The sequence below is a fragment of the Barbus barbus genome (assembly GCF_936440315.1).
Source record: "Barbus barbus genome assembly, chromosome: 25".
In the NCBI taxonomy this organism is placed as follows: Eukaryota; Metazoa; Chordata; class Actinopteri; order Cypriniformes; family Cyprinidae; genus Barbus; species Barbus barbus.
The window spans coordinates 11,014,850-11,038,388 of record NC_136753.1 but is presented as its reverse complement, the minus strand read 5'-3'; the positions used below and the strand labels follow the sequence as shown (position 1 = coordinate 11,038,388).

The window sequence follows — 23,539 nt, the reverse complement described above, 5'->3', positions numbered from 1 at the left end:
TAATAACTAAGTTATGAGAGAGAGAAAATAACCGTCTACATTACTGCCACAAAGTGATGTGCCTTTTCACGTGATCCATGGAAACAATGTAAAACTTTCCAGAACCTGTGCCTTCATTCCAAATGTTCACCTGGCCTACCATAAAGACATTCGGCCCCATCATATGTATGACTACATACACCTCAACAAGAAAGGAGTACAACTTTTTGCAAGAGTGCTGAAAAGCACATCATTTGGTAAAACAGAAAACAGCAGAAATCTACACAGCAAAAGCAGCTCCCAACAACAAAGAAACATCCACCCTCCTCCTCCTAGAACCAGACAGGACTCGACCCCTGGAGCGCCATCAAAGAGCTATGCCGCAGCAGTCCAACAGCCACAGAATCCTGCAGCTGCCGAATTCAATCAGATAAGACACCTGCTCAACATCATCTGCTCCAAACTTGTCAGAAAATGTACAAGAGTAATACACACAAACACACTTAAAATGACTCTGTCAATATCAATGTGGAATATTCAAGACTTGAATTCAACAACCTTTGGACTAAAGAGTTCAAACACAGTATTCCAGAAGAGCATCAAAGAGATGGATATTATAATTCTACAGGAGACATGGATCAGGGCAGACGCCATCACCCACTGCCCACCCAACTACAGAGAAACCATCCTACCATCACAAAAACTCAACACAGTACATTAGGGAAGAGACTCAGGAGGACAAATAATCTGGTACAAATCAAAATTCCACAACCACATCAACACAGTAAAGCAAGGCAAATACTACATCTGGCTTAAAATCCAAAGGGAACTGCTCCCATACAGAAAATATACATTACTGTGTGCCATATACTTCTGCCATCAGAGTCCCCGTACTACAGCGAAGACATGTTCTCCACATTAGAGGAAGAGGCAAGCCACTTCCAGGCTCAGGGAAACGTGCTTATCTGCGGGGACCTGAACACAAGAACAGGACTACAGCCAGACTTCACCGACGCACAAGGAAAACTGAGTGTTATTAATAACACATTCTCCCTTATCCACAGAAATAACCATGATCATATAGTAAATAAGAATGGAAAGGTCCTCCTGTAGCTCTGTCAAAGCCTGGGTCTGAATATCATAAACGGTAGGTTACGAGGATACACTTTAGGGAGGTTCACATTTTGCTCACCTCTTGGGAATAGCACAGTTGATTATATGATAACAGACATAGCTCCTGGTGTGTGTTCACGGTGTGTGTGTTCACTGCTGTGTGTGCGTACTTTGGATGGGTTAATTGCAGAGCACAAATTACGAGTATGGGTAACTATACTTGGTCACACGTCACTTTCACTTTCATAGACCCTTCATCCCTCAGATCATTTACTGTTAGAGAACTAACCCCTCTGTCTGATCACAGTCAAATCACTGTGTATCTCAAAAAGACAGAACATATAATTAACACAAAGCCCAGTAAGCTGTACAACATCAGAAAACCATAGAGATGGGCTGAAAACAGCACTGAAGAATATCAGAAAGCACTATATCAGCAAAATATCAGCCAAAAAATACAAGTGCTGATTGATAAGTTTCTAAATAACACCTATGCTCACACTAATGAAGGTGTCAATCTTGCAGCCAAAGATATAAATTACATATTTGAAAAATCAGCAAAACAATCCAAATTGAAAACAAAAAATGGAGTACCCAAGAATTACAAAAATTGGTTTGATCAGGAATGACAAACTGTTTGTAAAAGAGAACATTGTCAAATCAGAAACACAAAGATCCAAATAATGCAGAGATCCGCCTTCTTTACAGTGAAACACTAAAACAATACAAACATACACTCAGAACCAAAAAAGCACAATACACCCAAAAACAACTGACAATAATTGAGAAGTCAGTGAACACAAACCAATTTTGGAACAATTTGAAAAAAAACTGATCATGAAGAATTGGCAATCCAAAATCGAGAAATATGGGAAAGTCATTTCCAATCATTGTTTAAGAAAGTACAAACAGACACAAACTGTAAGCAAAATAAAACAATCAACCAACTGGAAAAACTAGAATTAACAATCAAAGATAACCAAAACCCATTACATTTCCCAATAACTGATAAAGAACTTTTGAAGAAAAAATCAAAAACCTCCAACTCAAAAAAGTATCTGGACCTGATGGGATATTAAATGAAATGATAAAACACAAAAGCAGTAAATTCCAATTGGCCATTCTAAAACTATTCAGTTCTTAAACTATTCTTAAACTACTTCCCTGAAATCTGGAATCAAGGCTTGATAACACCAATCTTTAAAAATGGAGATAAATTTGATCCTAACAACTACAGAGGCATCTGTGTGAGCAGCAACCTGGGAAGGTTATTGTGTAGCATAATAAATGCTCAACTATTAGACTTCATCACCACACACAATATACTGAGCAGAAGTCAAATCGGATTTTTACCAAATTATCATACATCTGATCACATCTATACATTACATACTCTAATTGAAAAACATGTTAACCAAGATAAAGGTAAAATATATGCATGCTTTATTGACTTTAAAAAAGCTTTTGACTCAATTTGGTACCAAGGACTATTTTACAAACTTATTGAAAGTGGCATAGGAGGTAAAAACTATGACCTTATCAAATCAATGTACACCGAAAATAAATGTGGTGTAAAAATCAGCACCAAACGTAACAAGGTATCTTTCCCAGGAGTGTGGAGTGAGACAGGGCTGCTGCTTAAGTAGTAGTAGTAGTAGTAGCCCTTTATTGTCACTAGTCACAAGTACCAGCGAAATTAGCCATCAACCTGTCCATACATACACAAACATACATACAATATGACAAGGGGGTAGACAGGACAGGAAGACAGGGAGTTTTGGAAGATAATACAGCATAAACATGAGGAAGGGAGAGGAGAAAAAAAATATATATAACCCCCAGACTATGCTCCTGCGGGAGTACAATGTGAGAACAGGAAAAAAACACCTCAGCAACAGAAGCACATAATCATAACATAGACACATGATTAGCAACGGGGGGAGAGTTGATCCAGCTCTGGCAAGCAGCCATCCGGTCCTGCAGCCCAAGGCGCCGGTCACAGACCCGCTTGTCAGGTGGCGGTGCAAAGCGGCGAAGGCGTTGGATTAGGGTTGGGAGGTGAAATGCATATCAGTATATGAGTGGAGTTCGTGTGTTCCTTGGCCTGGTGAGTCGTCACGCTGGAATTCAAAAACAAGTTGCCTCAGTCCGCAGATTGTAATAACGACACAGCAGGTTGCCACGGAAACAGCCTTGGTCAGGACCCCGACAGAGTCAACAACATCAGGTGTCTGGAAGGGGGGAGGAACGCAAGAGAGCGTCTTCACTGCAGTGCTCTTCCGGGGTTGTTTACACCAGCAGTGACCTTGCCGAGCCAGCTGGTTTAGGGGAGCCGAAAGAAGATAAGATTGCGATTGTTTGGTCTTGGATCGAGTAGCCGAATTCCAATTTCACGGCTACTCTCTTAGTCCTTTCTGGTCTCCAAATCCATAAATTTTCAATCATGACGGGCAGCCTTGTGAGGCTTTGGACAGCTGTTTCCGTCTCCTGAATTCTTCGATAACCCAGAGCGCAAAGCTTAATCCAATCAGCAGAAAACCCGTTATCGTGGTTCCGAATAGGTAGATGTCAATGTCCTCCATGGAAAGAGCCGCCAGACACACGACCCCGATCAGGTTCCCCGATCCCCTCGATCCCAGGCTTCTCGTCGAGAAGATGGTGTCAATTTCGTTGCGAGACCAGTTGATCAAATCCATGATTTTTCAGTTTTTCAGAGCACTGCAGAAGGAATCTCTCAAGTACAAGACGAGACGAAGAGCAAGCAGGGAAGATAAGGGGAGGACAGGAGAGAAAATGCGACCACCTTCGCTGAGAGCCAAACGAGGAAAGCCCAACATTATTTAACATTTATACACCCTATACAACTCACAGATCAAATGCCTGCTGTATGCAGATGATCTGGTTCTGCTGCCTCCCACTCAACATGGTTTACAGCCGAACCTGGACCTGCTAGAGCAATACTGCCAGACCTGGGCCCTGACAGTCAACCTGAATAAAACCAAAATTATGATATTTCAGAAAAGATCCAGATCCCAGGGAACACAACACGCATTTACGCACTAACCAGATAACACACACACACCACACTAAAACTACCTGAGTTTGAAAATCACATTGACAGGAAACTTTAACCATGCTGTAACAGAACTGAGAGAAAAAGCACGCAGGGCCTTCTACGCCATAAAACGCCAATGTCCTATAGAAATCACTATTAAAATTTGGCTGAAAATATTAGAATCAGTAATTGAGCCCATTGCCCTCTATGGCAGTGAGGTGTGGGGTCCACTGACAAATCCAAATCAAGATCTCACCAAATGGGAAAAACATCCAATTGAGACCCTGCATGCAGAATATAAAATATATATTACACGTGCACCGGCACACAACAAATAATGCATGCAGGGCAGAATTAAGGCAAATATCCTCTAATCATAAAGATACAAAAAAGGGCAATTCAATTCTGGAAAAAATCTGAAACCCAGTGATCCCAATCATATCATTATAAAGCCCTGCAATACCAAGAGATGAGCAAAGAAAGCAACCCCTTCCCTCGGCTGATCCAGAGCTTCAGTCCTGATGCTTCACTAACATCTACTGATGCTCTGAATCACATCACTAACAAAATTAATCAGATTATTGCACAAATCAAACAGAGTTACATCACTCATTGGGAAACCAAAACACAACAACAGAGTAAAATGCAATGCTATTTGACCCTAAATAGAGTACAGTATGGCAGAGTATCTGTGCAGTGTCAGATAAGAAACTGAGAAGCACGTTGACCAGATACAGACTCAGCAGACACTAGCTGATGATAGAGACGAGCAGAAACAGAAAAACATGGCTGCCCCCAGAGCAAAGATTGTGTTCACACTGTGATCTGAATCGGATGGAAACAAAACTGGACTTCCTAACAGAATGCTCCAAATACATGGACATACAGACAGTGTTCAATGATAAAACACAGCAGATCCATCCGGCATTTAAAACTCTTTCAAACCAGGAGAAACTGCCGTATCTGTTAGGAGAACACAAGAACTGCTGTGTGTTTGCTGCTCAATATGTGCCTGCCTGTCACCATAGAAGAGAAAACACTCAATCTGCCCTGATCTGATGTTTCCAGCACATCTAGATTATATTATGCCATATTACTCTATTATATTACTTAGATATACATTTTGCTTCTGTATATCTGTCTAATCCCTTATTTTTTTATTTCTTAGAAATAAATTATTTTATTTCTTTTTATTTTTCAAAAGAAACCTCCTGTGTGAAAGCAGAACTGCGCAGGTATACAATAAGCTCTCAACCCTAAACACAAACGGGAGATATAACAGTGTAGGAACACAAAAAATACCAAATTTGTGAACCTCTAACATTTGCCTCTTAAACATGAGAAACAGAGAAACAGAAAACAGAAAGGTAACAGCGTGGGAGTCTCATGTTCATAATTTTGTGACACAAAGATATTTTCCTCGCGTGTCATAAATTAGTTATTCGTGTCAACAGTGCTCCAAGCCAAACATGCGAATGTCTGTCACAGTCGTCCTATGCATTAATTGCAGACTGTAATAGTACTTTGCACGTTTCATACATCATAAGTACCTGCCAGGGGATGTTATGTTTGTTGAATACATTCCAAGAAGGCATAAGGCATTTACCTCCACGGTCATAGACAGGTATGTGTCCTTAAGGCCAGGACAAACCAAGCCGACAATCAGGCGACGGTCGGGCTAGTTAGTTTGGTGTGTTCCACTCATTGACTCTCATCGGGCTCACGTCGGCGGCAGTTTGCCCGATTAGACATGTTGAATCGGCGTCGGGGCCATTGGGACCATCGGCGAGAGGGAGAACTCTGATTGGATGTTCAGTTTAGCGAACGAGCCAGTGCCCAAGAATTAAAGCAAAAGCGATGAAAAGGAGCACGTAAATGAAGGCAGTACAGACAGAAGGCTGTTTAAATGTTACGCAATCCTTCCCAATCATTCTAATATGCGAATGTTTTCATAACAACATGAGCCGCTTAAAATGATTAAACTAGATTTCAGTCAGGACTAGTGTTGTTTTTGGCAGCCTGTTTTCATTTTAGTTTTAGTCTAGTCTTTGTGTGAAGCTGTCATTTTAGTTTATAATAAGTTTTAGTCACGTTCATACTCTTTTTAGTCTAGTCAAGTTTCAGTCAACTAAATGTCTGAGCATTTTAGTCTTATTTTAGTCAGAATTATCAATGACTATTTTTGTCTAGTTTTAGTCGACGAAAACTGATGACATTTAATCTAGTTTTAGTCAATGAAAATTGCATTTTAGTCTCTTTTTAGTAATGCAATTCTATTTAAACCAGTCAATATAGTATAAGTACCTAGTAGCAGTGGCATACCGTGGGGTTTTCATGGCCGGTAGTCAGGGCCTTCAGTAAGCAACTGTAAACTACATGTACACATCTTACACATCTCTGTTACAGCTAACGCAGCTATATGCATATAATGCACATATTATACCGCACACAGGCTCTCAACAAACAATGACGGCTGATCAACTATTTTAATAGTAGGCTAGATTGGGGTGGGTTAAATGCAGAGTAAATTTCCCTACATGGTCAGTAAAAGTAATCCGCCAATACACAGGTCACTATGCACATTCATGTCACTCTAAAATGACGATGCGCCCAAAGTAGCAAAACTGTACAAATACTGGACATCCACACACCACACCACAGTATTATCAACGCACCACCTACACCTCCATAACAATGTGCATGATACAATACTCATCAAATAATAAAGCACTCACCTGTCACTTGTAAATAAAGTCCATGGGTCTGTCATTCCATACCCCTTTACTCGGATTTAAAAGTAAACACAGCCAACAACATAACTTGTGCTCGGTGCTAGCTGTTAGCCACTCATAGTTGCTCATCTTTGAAATGACGCATAAAACCTTTGCTGGCCTTTGTTAGCGAATTCACTTTGGGTGTAGATCTTCCTTTCTCAGTTATTCTCTTTTGTCTGCAAAAGAGCGCCTTGAGAAAGGCGATTTTAGTAGATCGGCAACCAGATCTGGTGTAGGCGCCGATGACTGCAGCTGCCATTTTCTTTTCGTTTACTTTCATATTCGTACCTTGGAAATCCCTGATTAAAGGGGCGGTCTAACGCTGGGGGTAGCACTGGGCAAGTACCTGGACCCAGAGGGCGGGCTGTCATTGAAAGTCAAAATTTGATTGGCTGATTGCTTGTAACAAATCAGATGTTGATTGCTGATCACTAATGCTTGTAACAAATCAGATGTGATATCTTTCAACAAAAGGGTAGCACTGTAGTGCTGGCCTCTGACTTTATGTAGGATATTCCACTTCAACCTCAACTAAACTAATCATAGGCAATTTAGTGGACATTAGTTAGACAAATGAAAATGATACCTAAATAATCAATAAAAGCATTTTTCACACAATTTTATTTTTTATAGGGCCAGCAGAGAAGGCCCTTCTTCCCCTGATGGCCCACCACTGCGCTAGTAGTATAGACGAAACAAAAATGTTCTTTTAGCCAAACCCATTTCAAACAAGGTTATCTTATTATATTATTGTTACCTTATAGACTTAAGAATACATCCATTCCAGACAAGGAAGACGCTCTGATTTGAATTTACAACATTTATTTTACCAACCAAACATGTTAACATGTTTGTTGTCGTCTTCTAAATAATGCTGCGAGTGGGGCTTGAGGAAGTGACGTCACCTGCGTCTGCGCAGTGCAACCTGATGCAGCCCCAGAAGTGAGACACAGGAAACAGAAATACTGCAAAATAATAATAATAATAATAATGCGACTAAATAAGATGAAATAACGTTATAACATCCAAGATTGCCCTGCTTTGTTCGGATGCCGTCCAGGTCGCTCTGCTAAGATTGTGTTTTTATCTACTTTTTACTTAGTTTTACTCTCTCTTTTTACACATATCACGTCGGCACTGATCACCTATAACAAAGAAACACCTTTGGACATTGGAAACCACTACACCTACCTGTTTCAGGACACTTTATCCAGGAATCCAGCATGGCCTCTGGAGATTCTTCGGAACGCAGAGATGAACAATAACCCCCCGAGGCGAAGGATCAAGAAACACAGCGGGAAACGCGCTGGGATTCGAGATAGACTCAGGAAAAGGGCTCACATTCTGCTCGCAAATGTCCAATCCTTGAAGAATAAGATGGACGATCTTAGAGCCAGGATTAGTTTCCAACGGGACATTAGGGACTGTAACATCCTTTGTTTGTCAGAAACGTGGCTTTCGTCCATGGTCCCGGACACTGCTGTAATGCCAAGTGATAACTTCTCTGTTTTTCGGACGGACAGAACAGTAGAGGCTGGTAAATCCAGGGGTGGAGGAGTATGTTTCATGATTAACAAGAAATGGTGTGATCCCAGGAATATCTCCATTCTGTCGCGTTCCTGCTCGCCTCATCTGGAACATCTTTCCATTATTTGCCGCCCATTTTATCTGCCCCGGAAGTTTTCATCGATCATTGTTACTACTGTGTACAGGGTGGGCCATTTATATGGATACACCGTAATAACATGGGAATGGTTGGTGATATTAAAGTCCTGTTTGTGGCACATTAGTATATGTGAGGGGGCAAACTCCTCAAGATGGGTGGTGACCATGGTGGCCATTTAGAAGTCGGCCATCTTGGATACAACTTTTGTTTTTTCAATAGGAAGAGGGCCATGTGACACATTACACTTATTGGTAATGTCACAAGAAAAACAATGGTGTGCTTGGTTTCAACGTAACTTTATTCGTTCATGAGTTATTTACAAGTTTCTGACCACTTATAAAATGTGTTCAATGTGCTGCCCATTGTGTTGGATTGTCAATGCAACCCTCTTCTCCCACTCTTCTAAGGGGGACATACGAATAGTCATTGAATAGTACGTTGACTGTTAGAATAACACTTTACAAAGCAACATTTGTTGCATTAATTGCGTTACTTCAGTTCTATTTTTTTTCAAAAATGTAACCTATGTTCCCTGTAGGTTTTTGTTACATTTTGTTTGCAATGATAAGATAAGAAGATTTGAATATATTTTCATTGTATTACTTCAGTTATATATTTTTTTTCTCCAACATCAAAATTTAACCTGTTACTTTACTTTTAGTCATTTAGCAGACACTTTTATCCAAAGCGACTTACAAATAAGAAAAAGTAACTAAAACTAAAAGTTAACACTCTGTAAATACTCTATACACACCCATTTAAGAAAATACACAAATTAAATAAAATTGACAAATGCATACAACAACAACATTTCAATAGTAAACATATAGGAAAAAAAATAAAAAATAAAAAATAAAAATAAAAAGCAATACTAATATCCTTTGCCGGTGTCCTAGCCCGGTGGAGTCGCACGGTAGAGTCGATGGTCTTTACACTCTTTGGTCTTCACACTAAGAGGGCTTCACACGAGGGCTGCCGCGACCGCTGGCACGGTATAATAACCTTTTTTTATACCTAACAAATCACTGCTAGAATTCAGCTGAACCCACTTTCCTATTAATCACTAAAAATGGCCAAGTAAGTGCACACACTGACAAGATACGAGATACAGTATGAGACCAAACGCGATTTCAGCAACTCTCAACATATTAAACAAAATAAGCGTTTCCTAGCGCTAAACACTGAGACAAGTAAATACACTTACGAGCTGATTTTAACTTCCGCTCATTATTTCATTACACTGCCTTCTGCTGGCGTTTGAACCCATGTTCCCTGTAGGTTTTTTTTTGTTACAGTTTGATACAAAGGTATTAAGATATGAATCTGTTTTTATTAGTATTTTAATAAAATAGTTTTCAATTCACTTATCTTTTGAGGCTGGATATTTATATATTATGGTATCGTGCCATCCCTACATGCCAGTGCAGCTCCTATCTCTTTGAATGGTGTAGGTCCTCATTGAACGGACACCAGGGATGGAAATTAACTTTTTTGTCCACCGGCCACTGTGGCTGGTGGATTTCAAAATCTACCAGCCACTCAATGTTTTTACCAGCCACTTTCTTGTTTTTAACCGACAATGTGTAACTGGATGTGAAAATTAATACTACAAGATCTACAATACTTAAGCAGTTTATTTAATCTCAAGTCTCAATGAAATACTGACATTTTCTCTTTCTCTCTTATACACACACAAACCATGAACTGATATACATTTCATTAAATGAGTAGGGCAGATTAAACAAAAAACTAACATTCCTCCACCCATCCTCCCCACTCCCAGTCCAATTTACGCCTGCTCGGATGATTCGTGGTCTTTTATGGCTTCCAGTTTTAGGTTTTTAGTCCCAACAATGAAACTATTAGTTTTGGCATCTTCTGAAGCGTGTTGACGACATACCGAGCAGAACATTGTCAGACTTGTCTCTTCGTAAACTAACCAATCACGGCACTCCCCATTGTCTGCTTTTCTCCATCGTTCTTAAAAAAAACGTTTTTTGACCTTCGCCTCTTTGTCCACTGGCTCCTCCTGAGATGTTTTCTCTTAGGGCTGCAACAAACGATTATTTTGATAATCAAATAATCTAACGATTATTAGAACAATTAATCGACTAATCATCGATTATTCCACTGATTGACCTGTAGACTTTGATAATTCAGCTTTTGTGATTAGTTAAAATATTAAGTTATACATATTCTAACTAGTGGTGTCAAAATTAGCGCGTTAACGCATGCTATTAATTATTTTCAGATTAACGCGTTAAAAATATTAACGCAAAATAACGCAGGGGCGGGGCTAGGGTTGGCCACCTCATTCGCAACTGCTGCCTCTGTCTCTTTTTTCTTGCAAAGGATTGCGTTTATTTAGATGCAGAATGTCTTTATGACCACATCAAACGGGAGAAGTTTCAGACACGTGCTCTATACGACGCCTCCACGCCAGACGCGAGTCAAAACAAGCGCGTAAAAGATACTGTGCTCGTAGCGCGCACTCTTCAAATACACGCACATAGGTGCCAATGCGCGCTGTAGCCTATATCATTTCATATCATACAGCGAAAGAAACTACGTGCATGCAATGTCGTAGTTATGCCGTCAGCTAAGGCATGAAGTTACCAAAAAGGCGATTAAAGCTGCCTTAAACTGTGTGCATGCATGCAATAGCCTATGTTATATATGCGTCACATTTAAGTACATGTCTCTGAAATGGTTTTTAAAAACTGTCCTGAGGCACCCTAGCACTGTCTCCCTCATCTAAAATACCCAATTCAACTCATCCGCTCATTAGTTGAGACTTTCAGACCTGAAGTGAGTCAGAAAATGTAAAGAGATTTGTGAGAAAATAAGATGCATGTCAGATCCCCATCACCTTCAGCAGCAGCAGCTTTTAAAGCAATAGCAGGCAAATAATTCAATAACCAGCTGCTGTGATGTCTATTAATCCAAGAACAAAAGAAAAAAAAGAGGAAAGCAATAACTTTTATAGTTTTAAGGGGTTCATCTATATTTAATTTAGAATTTAGTGTTTGGTAAGTATTCATTTTCTGTATATTTCTGCTGAAGGGCACAACTAGCTAAATATGTCATTTATTATAATGGGTTCATGTGAAGATTGTTTTAAGTTCACTTAAATTAGACGTTAAGTCTAATAAATGTTAAAATTGATAGCTCTCAATTATACTGTAATGCTGAATGGCTACAGTCAATGGTTAAATATTCAGGGGGCCAAAATTCTTTTTTTATAGAGACATCAGTAGTATTGATATCAGTGATGCTGGCCTTCAATCATAAAAAAGATATCATTAAGGAAATATTAAAAATATACTGTCTTTATGTTGTTTGTACATTGTACATTTGAAGATTGTTTATTTAAAAACTTGAATGTTAGGTGGGGTTAAGCGTGATTAATCACGATTAATTTGAGAAAAATGTGTGATTAATTAGTTAATTTTTTTAATCGATTGACAGCACTAATTCTAACATAAAGGTCACTTCAGCTTTAGAAAAGTATATTATGTAATTACAATTATTAAACAATTAATTGGCAACACTTTACAATAAGGTTCATCATTTAACATTAGTTAACATGGACTAAGAATGAACAATACTTCTACAGCATTTGTTAATCTAAAAGTTAGTTAATTTCAGCATTTACTAATGCTGTTTTTTAAGTTTTTATTAACAAAGATTAATAGTTAAATGTAATAAATGCATTGTTCATTGATGTTAATTAATACATTAACTAATGTTAATAAATTATACCTTATTGTAAAGTGTCACCAATTCATTATACAAATAGATGTATTTGGCACACAAATGAAATGACAGACAGAGACACTCTCTCACCATTTAATTAGCTACATAAAAAAGAAACTGAATGACACATTCTGCCTAACTTCTCCTTTTGTAAGTCATATAGATAAGAAACATAATAAAGGTAAGTGATACGATGCTTTGGATAAACTATTTTATTCAGAACATAATATTTTAAAATACCTTATAGGGTTATGAATAATCAAAACAGTCCTTAGCTAGATCAAGCTTTGGTCTCTGTAAACCAAACTGTCACTTTTTTTTCCCACTAATAAAAATATTTAATAATTAGCTAGCTCCACACTGGAGAGCTGCTTTAGTCCGGACATTACATTACTGAAAAGCAGAGCTCATTCAAACATCCACATCGTTGTAATCAGATGCATTTTTAAATGCTGTTTTCACACTGCTGTCAGTTTTTATTGTGTTTATTTAGTTACTGAGACGAAAGCGAGCTATATATTAACATGTTCATCCAATCGCCGCTCAAGTTCAGGTGCATTTTCTCTGAAGCGCTGTATGTCTTCTTCTCTTGAATGCATCCAGGAGGGCTGAACTACAGTCTTGCGCTACAGTGCCACACTGGTGAAACCGCAGTATTGCAGGCTCTAACATTAGGTGCCTCCTCTAAAAGTGTCCGCCGTCCGTGTGAAACAGTATGCTATTTTTATTTACCCGCCACGGTGGCCGGTAGGTGAAGCGAGTTTACCCGCCACAACACAAAATCACCCGCATTTGGCTGGTGGCGGGTGCTAATTTCCCAAATCAACATCCGCGGTCAAGGCAACCTACTTCCGAAGCTCTCACGTCACCAGGCAACTAACCAATCACCACGAATACGTCAAAAAATGTGTCAACCGAACTACCAGTCAGCAACCAATCCGCAGCACTGGGATTGAAAGTATGTTAAGTTCCAAATAGAGACTAAATAGCTTTTAAGCAACAGCTGTTTCCAAATAAGCTATGGCCAACGAGATCAGAAGACTATAGCGACAGCGTGTTGTCAAAAAATGATAACTTTAAGCATAAGAAACTTGGCTTAGCTTCATGAAGACACGTTCGGATGAATGGTGAGTGAAGTATGTCCACATCTGTTGAGGATGTTTGATCTTAATGATGTACAATTCCTTCATGCAGGGAGGTCCGATCTCAACTGAATTGTTCTTGAGTCACTTCTGAATCAAGCCGCCTATAGACCATTTCAACGGATATTCGGCGGTATAAGGAAGTGACGTCTTTGGTCCACGGACGTTTCCGGTTAGTGTTCAAAACAATGGCGGCAGGCGCTTGATACACAGTGGGATTGCGATTAATTTATTTAATCCTGCTGTTTAAAATGTAGAAATTAAAATTAGATCCTTGTAGTTCGGTGGTTGGGTGCTCCCGCTGGGCTCGAACTAACATTAATTTATAAATAATCGGAAATTAAAGGGTTAGATGCCCGAGAAACGCGCCTGGATTGCAGCAGTGAAGAAGCAGAATAGACACTAGCAACTCTAGGATATACAGCGCACATTTCCATTGAGGTAAGGACAAGCTCTTGTTTTTTCCATCTAATTCTTTGTATTTATTTACGTTAACTCTTCAAGTATGATGCAGCATTTTGTTTTCGTCATTGTTTACATATGCGCCTAGCGTTTTGATTCTTTTTAAGTGAAAAAGGCCAAGCTTTTATTTCTGTTTTATAGCAAGCGTTATGTAGGCTATAAAAAATAAATATGAGTTCTCATTAGTTGTCTAGCTGTCTTGTCAGCAGATAAATGCAGTGAGTAACACATTATAGAAATGTATTCTCTAAACTTGAATGTTGAATAGTGAAACGGTTAACTGCAGTAGTTTACAAAAGCTAACGGTAAACATTTGTCATCACTTATGCTTGTCTAATGTTAACTCCAACATGTACTGATGTATTAAACAATAATAGTATTATTTGTAAATGTTGTGCATTAAATAAAATAATTGTATTTCTACTTTTGTCTTTAGGAAAGCCATCATCTGTAATGTAAGACAGCTAAGACAGTGAGTGCTACAGGGAGACAGGACAGTGCCAAACCACATGTGACCATATGAACACCCAGATGTGTTTGAGAACTTGAGGATGAAATGCAATGTAGTACTCAAAGCTGCTCATGGTCAGCCTGCTGCTTTTGATATTGATCACATGTTAATAAATATGCTGGAAACAGTCTCTGTCTTTTGTTTATATGCAGTACTGGTCAAATGTCTGGACACATTACCATTTTTTATGTTTTTAATACAGACAAAATCAGTAATATTGTCAAACGGTTTTCTGTTTTAATATTCGTTATATTTCTGTGATGCAATGCTGGATTTTGATCAGCCATTACTCCAGTCTTAAGTGTCACATGATCCTTCAGAGATCATTCTAATGTGCTGATTTGATATTTGGTTAGTGTCAGTGTTGGAAACAATTGTGCTGCTTAATATTTTTTTCTGGAACCTGTGATGCTTTATACAGGATTGATTAATTAAATCCAGACAGGAATTTTCAAAATTATAGAAGTCTTTTCTAACAGTGTCTTTTTAAAATCAATAAAAAAAATTATGAATAAATGTATTCATATTCTTAAAAAATAAAATAAATACTGACCCCAAACTTTTGAACAGTAGTGCATGTTGTTACAAAACATTTATATTACAAATAAATGCGGTTCTTTTATTCAAAGAATACTAAAATTATCTCAGTTTATAAACAAGTTAAGCAGCACAACTGTTTCCAATATTGATTATAAATCAGTATATTAGAATGATTTCTGAAGATCATGTGACACTGAAGACTGGCGTAATGATGCTGAAAATACAGCTGCAGATCACAGAAATAAATTACACTTTAAAGCATATTAAAATAGAAAACCATTATTTTAATTTGTAATATTTCAAAATATTACTGTTTTTGTCTATATTTTTGATCAATTAAATGCAGGCTTGATGAGCATTGGAGACTTATTTCAAAAACATTAATAGTGGCCACACTTTTTACCTGTATGTGTGTTTACAGTAAATATGCATAAAAACATACATACCCACATATAAACTCGTGTGTGTGCGCATTTATTAATCTGCATGTAGGCTATACTTTATCTAAAAAAAAAAAAAAACCTAATAAAGGTTTATGCAAAACACGGTAGTCAACACTGAACTGCATTCATCTTGTTTATTTATGACCACATGATGGCTCAGATAGAGCATTCTCGCACTGTTCCACAGCAACAAACTTGACCACACCAAGCACACATTATAAAACGATTGAAATCAGTAATAATGGGATGTAGTGCTTAGTTTATTAGCATTCATTTAGCATTGTAATAAACATGCATGTTCAGTAAAGCTGCAGTGAAACGATATGTATTGTGAAAAGCGCTGTACAAATAAAAATGAACGCGTAGACATACAGACTGACCCAGCAATGCAAGTGAAATGTCCACCAAAAACCTCCCCGGACATCTTAGCACACACCATGATAAGATCGTAAGTAACACTGTTTGTCTTGCTTCAGTTTAACCGAACATAAGACTGATGTCATCCATCGTACAAACAAATGATCCCAACTTCTGAGGAGTTAATTGTAAGCATCCAGACTGCGATACGCGTTTAACGCCATCTCTCGTGTACACGCACACAGCATCAATCAGAGCCGTCCGGAACACTACTTTTAATGTTCTCTGTCATATTTAAAGGGTAATTATTATTATTTTTTTTTTTAAATACCTAACTTGCGTTTTCGCTAGGCTTAAAAGGGATGCGCTTGCGCTAGTTATAGGTTTTTATAGATCTGAGATTTTAAAATGGCGCTACCGGAAATGCTTCAGGACCAGACATGCGCAGTAGCGCTCCAACGCCTTTGTTATTGTTTACGTCCGTGAAATGGTCTATACTGGTCAAGACGGCGAATCGTGTGTTCAAAACACGACCACAATCTGATGAAGCGAAATCTGTAAGGTCAACATCCCTTAAATCCGGTCAAAAGCTGTCCTGAGTGAGTGTTGGTGACGAACTAGAAAACTGTTAAGCGAGGTATCTGTGCAACAAATTGGTTTAGAAGCTGTCTTGGGCCAAACGAAGCCAGTGTCTGTACAACAGAACTGAACTTACTCAACGATTGTCTGTGCGACAGACTAAAACGGTTTTAGCGCGCATCTGTGTGTAGAACTCAAGTCGAATCTGATTGTGGCCAAAAGGCGTTGAGGGACATCCTGATCACTTGATCCTCAATTCTATGCATTTTTTATACAATTAGGATGACTGTTTTGTAGACACATCTTGCCGCTCTCAAAGCATCACATGACCCCAAAAAAGCAAATTCTTGATATCAAAAATTCAATTGTTACTAGTTGAAATGTAAATGAATTTCAACATGTTACATTTGTTATTTCTGATATCTGAAAATTAATTTCTGATATCAATATAATTTCTGATATCTAAAATGGCATTCTTGTAACAATCACATTCATGATATCAGAAATTAACAGTCACTAGTGACAATCAAATTATTGATATCAAATGTGAAATAGTAAGAAATAAATTCTTGAGATCAACAATTGAATTGGAATGGCAGCCTATGGTGATATTTAACTAGTGAAAATACAATTACAGATAATCAAGAATTATATTTTTTACTAGTTGAAATTTAATTCTTGATATCAAGAATTTGCATTTTAATTAGTGAAAATTGAATTGTTGATATCAAGAATTAACATTGTTACTAGTGGAAATGTAATTGCTAATATCAAAAATAGCCAGTTACTAGCAGAAATCCAATTCCTGATATCAAGAATGAGTAGTTTAACTAGTGAAATTTGAATTGCTTACAATCAACAATTCATATCCTGTTAATGGATACAAGTAAAAATGGCTTGCCATACAGAATCACAACATCAAATCATTACCTAATCTCTTGTATACTCCATATATAGCAAACAATGAGACTTGGAAAAGATGTGAAATGGTGCAGTAAACGTTCTCTAGTGTGCAACCCCCTTTAACGATACCAACTCTAGTGGATGTAAGTAACTGCATCTGTGTGAGTGTAATTCTGCAACTTCATTAGATTTCAGTTACTTGGCCTGCAGGCCATAGGCGTTTAATGCTAAGGGTTATGGTTTTAAAACAATTTAGCAAGCACCTAAGATTCAGCACTTGAAGATTCAGCACTTACTTGCTCTTCTTGTGTCTTTGCTTGCATCAGTCTGGCACGTAGCTGAGCATGATAGACGCTGTAATATTTTTTAGCACGTGCAACCTGTTGCCTCTGTTCTCTAAGTTTATTCTGAGCTGACTTCTGCTGTTGGATCCTCTCCCTGAACTCTCTCTGAAACATATACAGACAAGATTCTGAGTTGCTGAGCTCAAAGGCTTTTAATTTTGTGTGATTTAGTCTGTCTTTATTATGAGTATGCCCTTACCAGGCGACGGTTGTGTTCTTTTTCTTTGTAGATTATCTGCACCAACATGTCATGTCTTTTATGAGCTTCTTCTAGCTACAAATACAAATAAAGTGAACCCATTCAGTGCTGAAACACAATGAACTTGTGCACACTGATCAGTAGTCAGCCAAGACATATCAGTTGGTAACATAAATCTGTGAACATGTGACTAGATTTATTGCTTATTATTACATGCAGCTATACAGTATATATTACTTACTACAACAGCATGTCACTATATGTGTATCAAATAGTGTTAAGAGCTCTGGCAGACGGCAATATTTTCAGTGAATAAAACCTTTATCTTTTTTTTGCCACCACATTATGCCAATGTAAGGCCCCACAAGGCCTGGAATACATTATCCAGATTTTTTTCTTACATTTAGCCATTTTTAATTTTTATATTATAGAGGAAGTTCTTTAATTGCCATGCTGACAGTATGCTGATGATAATGTAAATGGATTAATTAAAACAAATTTAAATTTAGCAGCTTATGGGCCATAAAAACAGGGTGTTTCTGTGTGTGTGTGTGTGTTTTTTGTTAGATCTCTCACTTGTTTTAAAAGTTTAGACTGGGTCTGTCTGTTTTGCTTTTGGGAGGAGCTGAGCTGGTCAATCTGTCGGAGCTGCTGTTTCCACATGTGGGACACAGTACGAGGACAGAGCTGCACCTGTGGAAACTCCTCCAGCAGAATGGGAAGAAGATTGTTGTCCTTCACTCTCACTAGGTAAAATGTAAAAGACATCTATGAAGCAAATTGTTAAATTGTATTTATATAATAAAGAAAAATCTGATGAGAACGATTAGTGATTAGAAGATTAGTGGATGCTGCTCTGTTGTGCATGTTTGTGTCTATGTGGAATATATGGTTTATGAGGACAATATAATAATTAGATAATCTAAATTTGCAGGTTTACGTCTTACATTTTTTTCAAAGACAAAGCAACTTTGAACTTACAAAAGTTCAAGCACTTTTTCTGTTCTTTTTTGTATGTTCTAAATGAGAAAATCAACATGTGGTGTAAGAGCATCAGAACAGTTGTCTGGTCAAGAAAATACAGGTCCTTCTCAAAAAATTAGCATATTGTGATAAAGTTCATTATTTTCTGTAATGTACTGATAAACATTAGACTTTCATATATTTTAGATTCATTACAACACAACTGAAGTAGTTCAAGCCTTTTATTGTTTTAATATTGATGATTTTGGCATACAGCTCATGAAAACCCAAAATTCCTATCTCAAAAAATTAGCATATTTCATCCGACCAATAAAAGAAAAGTGTTTTTAATACAAAAAAAGTCAACCTTCAAATAATTATGTTCAGTTATGCACTCAATACTTGGTCGGGAATCCTTTTGCAGAAATGACTGCTTCAATGCGGCGTGGCATGGAGGCAATCAGCCTGTGGCACTGCTGAGGTGTTATGGAGGCCCAGGATGCTTCGATAGCGGCCTTAAGCTCATCCAGAGTGTTGGGTCTTGCGTCTCTCAACTTTCTCTTCACAATATCCCACAGATTCTCTATGGGGTTCAGGTCAGGAGAGTTGGCAGGCCAATTGAGCACAGTAATACCATGGTCAGTAAACCATTTACCAGTGGTTTTGGCACTGTGAGCCGGTGCCAGGTCGTGCTGAAAAATGAAATCTTCATCTCCATAAAGCTTTTCAGCAGAAAATGAAGTGCTCCAAAATCTCCTGATAGCTAGCTGCATTGACCCTGCCCTTGATAAAACACAGTGGACCAACACCAGCATCACTGACTGTGGGTACTTGACACTGGACTTCAGGCATTTTGGCATTTCCCTCTCCCCAGTCTTCCTCCAGACTCTGGCACCTTGATTTCCGAATGACATGCAAAATTTGCTTTCATCCGAAAAAAGTACTTTGGACCACTGAGCAACAGTCCAGTGCTGCTTCTCTGTAGCCCAGGTCAGGCGCTTCTGCCGCTGTTTCTGGTTCAAAAGTGGCTTGACCTGGGGAATGCGGCACCTGTAGCCCATTTCCTGCACACGCCTGTACACGGTGGCTCTGGATGTTTCTACTCCAGACTCAGTCCACTGCTTCCGCAGGTCCCCCAAGGTCTGGAATCGGTCCTTCTCCACAATCTTCCTCAGGGTCCGGTCACCTCTTCTCGTTGTGCTGCGTTTTCTGCCACACTTTTTCCTTCCCACAGACTTCCCACTGAGGTGCCTTGATACAGCACTCTGGGAACAGCCTATTCGTTCAGAAATTTCTTTCTGTGTCTTACCCTCTTGCTTGAGGGTGTCAATGATGGCCTTCTGGACAGCAGTCAGGTCGGCAGTCTTACCCATGATTGCGGTTTTGAGTAATGAACCAGGCTGGGAGTTTTTAAAAGCCTCAGGAATCTTTTGCAGGTGTTTAGAGTTAATTAGTTGATTCAGATGATTAGGTTAATATCTCGTTTAGAGAACCTTTTCATGATATGCTAATTTTTTGAGATAGGAATTTTGGGTTTTCATGAGCTGTATGCCAAAATCATCAATATTAAAACAATAAAAGGCTTGAACTACTTCAGTTGTGTTGTAATGATTCTAAAATATATGAAAGTCTAATGTTTATCAGTACATTACAGAAAATAATGAACTTTATCACAATATGCTAATTTTTTGAGAAGGACCTGTACAGCCGTATTAGAAGATTTAGAAGGAGAGCATTGCCGTAATCAATACATGTAGTAACCAGTGCATGGATATGCATTGAAAATCATACAATTTTTTTCAAATTATTTTTCAATTAATGCTGTATTTCAGATTAAAATAGAGACTCAGCCATTCAAATTAATTTTTTGGAAGGCAGATTAGCACCATCTGGTTGTTAAAAAAGAAAAGAAAACATGTGTAATGCCATGGTGTAACTACTAGTTGCCTGTATAGCTCTCTATAAAGCAGCTTGTGAATTGCCTAGTTGTTTTTAGACATGATTACATATTTTTATTAGGTGGAAGATTTTAATAAACATATTTAAACAACCTCAAAGACTCTTTTTTTTTTTGTCAAGTTTTAGATATTTGTTAGAAATAGTGATTTGAAGTGTTAGTTTTTGTATTATGATTATAGTCAAACCTGAACATTGTGTTAGAAAGAGAACGCAAGGAAGCATTTTGTTACCCATTTTTTTATTCACAATTTAATAAAAAAATGCAATTCATTCAATCATAATACTTTATGTAAACATTTTTCAATGAACATGTCTATTTTTTTGTAAATTGTCAGTGAACAGTAACAAAAGGAAGGAACGATAATCAAAAGTTAATATTGGTCTTTAAATGCAATATATTTAAAGTTTACCTGTAGTATACTTGCAATAGTTTGACTTCAGCACAATCAAATATAGAGTATATCTTTAGTTGGATTTAAGCACTACTTCCACACAATTATTTAAATTAAAGTGCATTAAGCACAAAATAAGCTGTTCCGATTTAGCAGACTTTAGGCATACCAGTTTAGTAAATCAAAAGTACAACTGCAGGGTATTTTAATTAAGTACATAAATATGTAAATGTATTTGTAGAATACTTAGCACAAAATAAATGTACATGTTCTGGATGCTGAACCTCACTGACAACATCTTTGATGCTTTTTCTGAAATTAAAGTCATTTATTTGTTTACATTACATGAACGATAAATGACCAACGAGAGCTGCATGATTCTGGATAAAATGAGAATGAAAAATAACAATTTTATTTTTAAAATAGATATCTCTAATCTCCCACCATAATTCTGAAAAAAAAACAGACAACTAAAATTAACATTTAATTTACTAGAGTTTCTAGTAAAAATTGCTGCAGTCTATTTATAAAATATATTCAATATTCAACAAACTGTAAAAAAATTGAATTGAACAAATGATTCAATGACTCGCTCATAAAGATTGTTCCATTCCTGAATGAATCTCTATATTAAGTCACTTATCTCCACCTGCTGGCGTTACATTGTAATTAATATAATACAGTAATTATCATTGTTCAGTGTGAGAAAAATCACGCAATATTGTGCTCTATACGCAGAGTACGCAATAGGGCACAAACTCTATTTTGTGTGTGGGGGGGGGGGGGGGGGGCACCATGCCTATTGCTCAAAAAAAAAAAAACCTTCCGTTCTATATTAATATTCATTCCAGAGGTTGGTCTTCACTCTCTCTCTCTCTCTCTCTCTCTCTCTCTCTATATATATATATATATACATACATAGTGGGGAATAAATATTTCATCCCCTGCTGAATTTGCACACTGACAAAGAAATGATAAGTCTATAATTTTAATGATAGGTTTATTTGAACAGTGAGAGAACCAAAAAATCTAGAAAAACACTTTTCAAAATTTTTTTAAATTGATTTGCATTTTAATGAGTGAAATATTTATATAGTATATTATTTATATTGTTTGACCCCAAAGCAAAACATGACTTTGTGACAAAACCCTTGTTGGCAATCACAGAGGTCAGACGTTTCTTGTAATTGGCCACCAGGTTTGCTCACATCTCAGCAGGGGTCCCACTCCTTTTTGCAGATCCTCTCCAAGTCATTAAGGTTTCGAGGCTGATGTTTGGCAACTCGAACCTTCAGCACCCTCCACAGATTTTCTATGGGATTAAGGCTATGCCACTCCAGGACCTTAAAGGTGGGGTATGTATTTTTTCAAAAACGCTTTAGAAAACCCAGTCAAGTCATCTTTATTTATATAGCGCTTTTAACAATGTAAATTGTGTCAAAGCAACTGCACAATATCAAAAAAGGAAAATAGTGTGTCAATGTAAAATGAAAAGATTAAAAAAAAGATTTTCAGTTAAAGGCATTTCATTATTGAATTCAGTGATCATCATCCAGCTCAGTTCAGTTTAAATAGTGTCTTTGCAATCAGGTCGACGATATCGCTGGAAATGAAGTGTCCCCAACTAAGCAAGCCAGAACCAAAACTCCATCGGTGACAGAATGGAGAAAAAAAACCTTGGGAGAAACCAGGCTCAGTCAGGGGGCCAGTTCTCCTCTGGCCAAACGAACCAGCAGTTCAATTCCAACTGCAGCAAAGTCAGATTGTAAGGGCTCAACTGGTTCCAGTGGTCTTTCCCGATGGCTGTCCAAGTGGCGGGGTCCTCACTGGGGATCTGTCTCTGGAGTTCATCTCGGTGTCCTGGTCTCCGCTGACGTACGCTGTAGAGGTCATCTCTGGGTGCTGATCCACCATCTGATCTGGATATGCACTGGATCTGGTGACTGCAGTGACCATCTGGGCTGGATACGGACCGGATCGGGTGGCTACGGTGACTGGGGATACCAGTCCCAAAACAAACTTGTAGCCAATCAGCAGCAAGGGGCGTGTCTACTGATGCGAGGTGAGAGCGCTCAGTGCACATGACGGACATTAGCTGAGCGACGACAGAATGATAGAGATGGCGGATGAAAAAAAAAAAACAAAAGAGGAAAACGACTGTGGAACAAAAGAAGGCTTACACCGTGTGTACACTGGACGTTCAGCTACAATCTGTCTACACTGGACGAGACAAAGCGACTGTTGAAAATCATTTGAAATTTGTGTAAATATGTCAGAAATAGAATGCGGCAGCAGTTTACTGTCGATTTATCGTTTCGCGCCGCTCTCGTCCAGTGTAGACATGGTGTTACGATAAGGCTAGAAGTAGGACCTGTGTAAATATCGGATCAGCTTTCCAGCGC

The 23,539-nt window shown here is 38.1% G+C and overlaps 1 protein-coding gene across 6 annotated transcripts in view; it reads right to left on the bottom strand.

The window, feature by feature from the left end:
- Nucleotides 1-23,539, bottom strand: part of LOC306844453 (centrosomal protein of 95 kDa-like) — a 142,169-nt gene that overhangs the window by 37,513 nt on the left and 81,117 nt on the right. For all 6 annotated transcript variants that reach the window (XM_079376599.1, XM_079376600.1, XM_079376596.1 and 3 more), the window contains exons 15-17: nt 18,400-18,569; nt 17,824-17,898; nt 17,577-17,729 (exon numbers count right to left, since the gene is read on the bottom strand). In XM_079376599.1, coding sequence (XP_079232725.1) covers nt 17,577-17,729; nt 17,824-17,898; nt 18,400-18,569 — 398 coding nt within the window. The remainder of the gene's footprint in view (nt 1-17,576; nt 17,730-17,823; nt 17,899-18,399; nt 18,570-23,539) is intronic.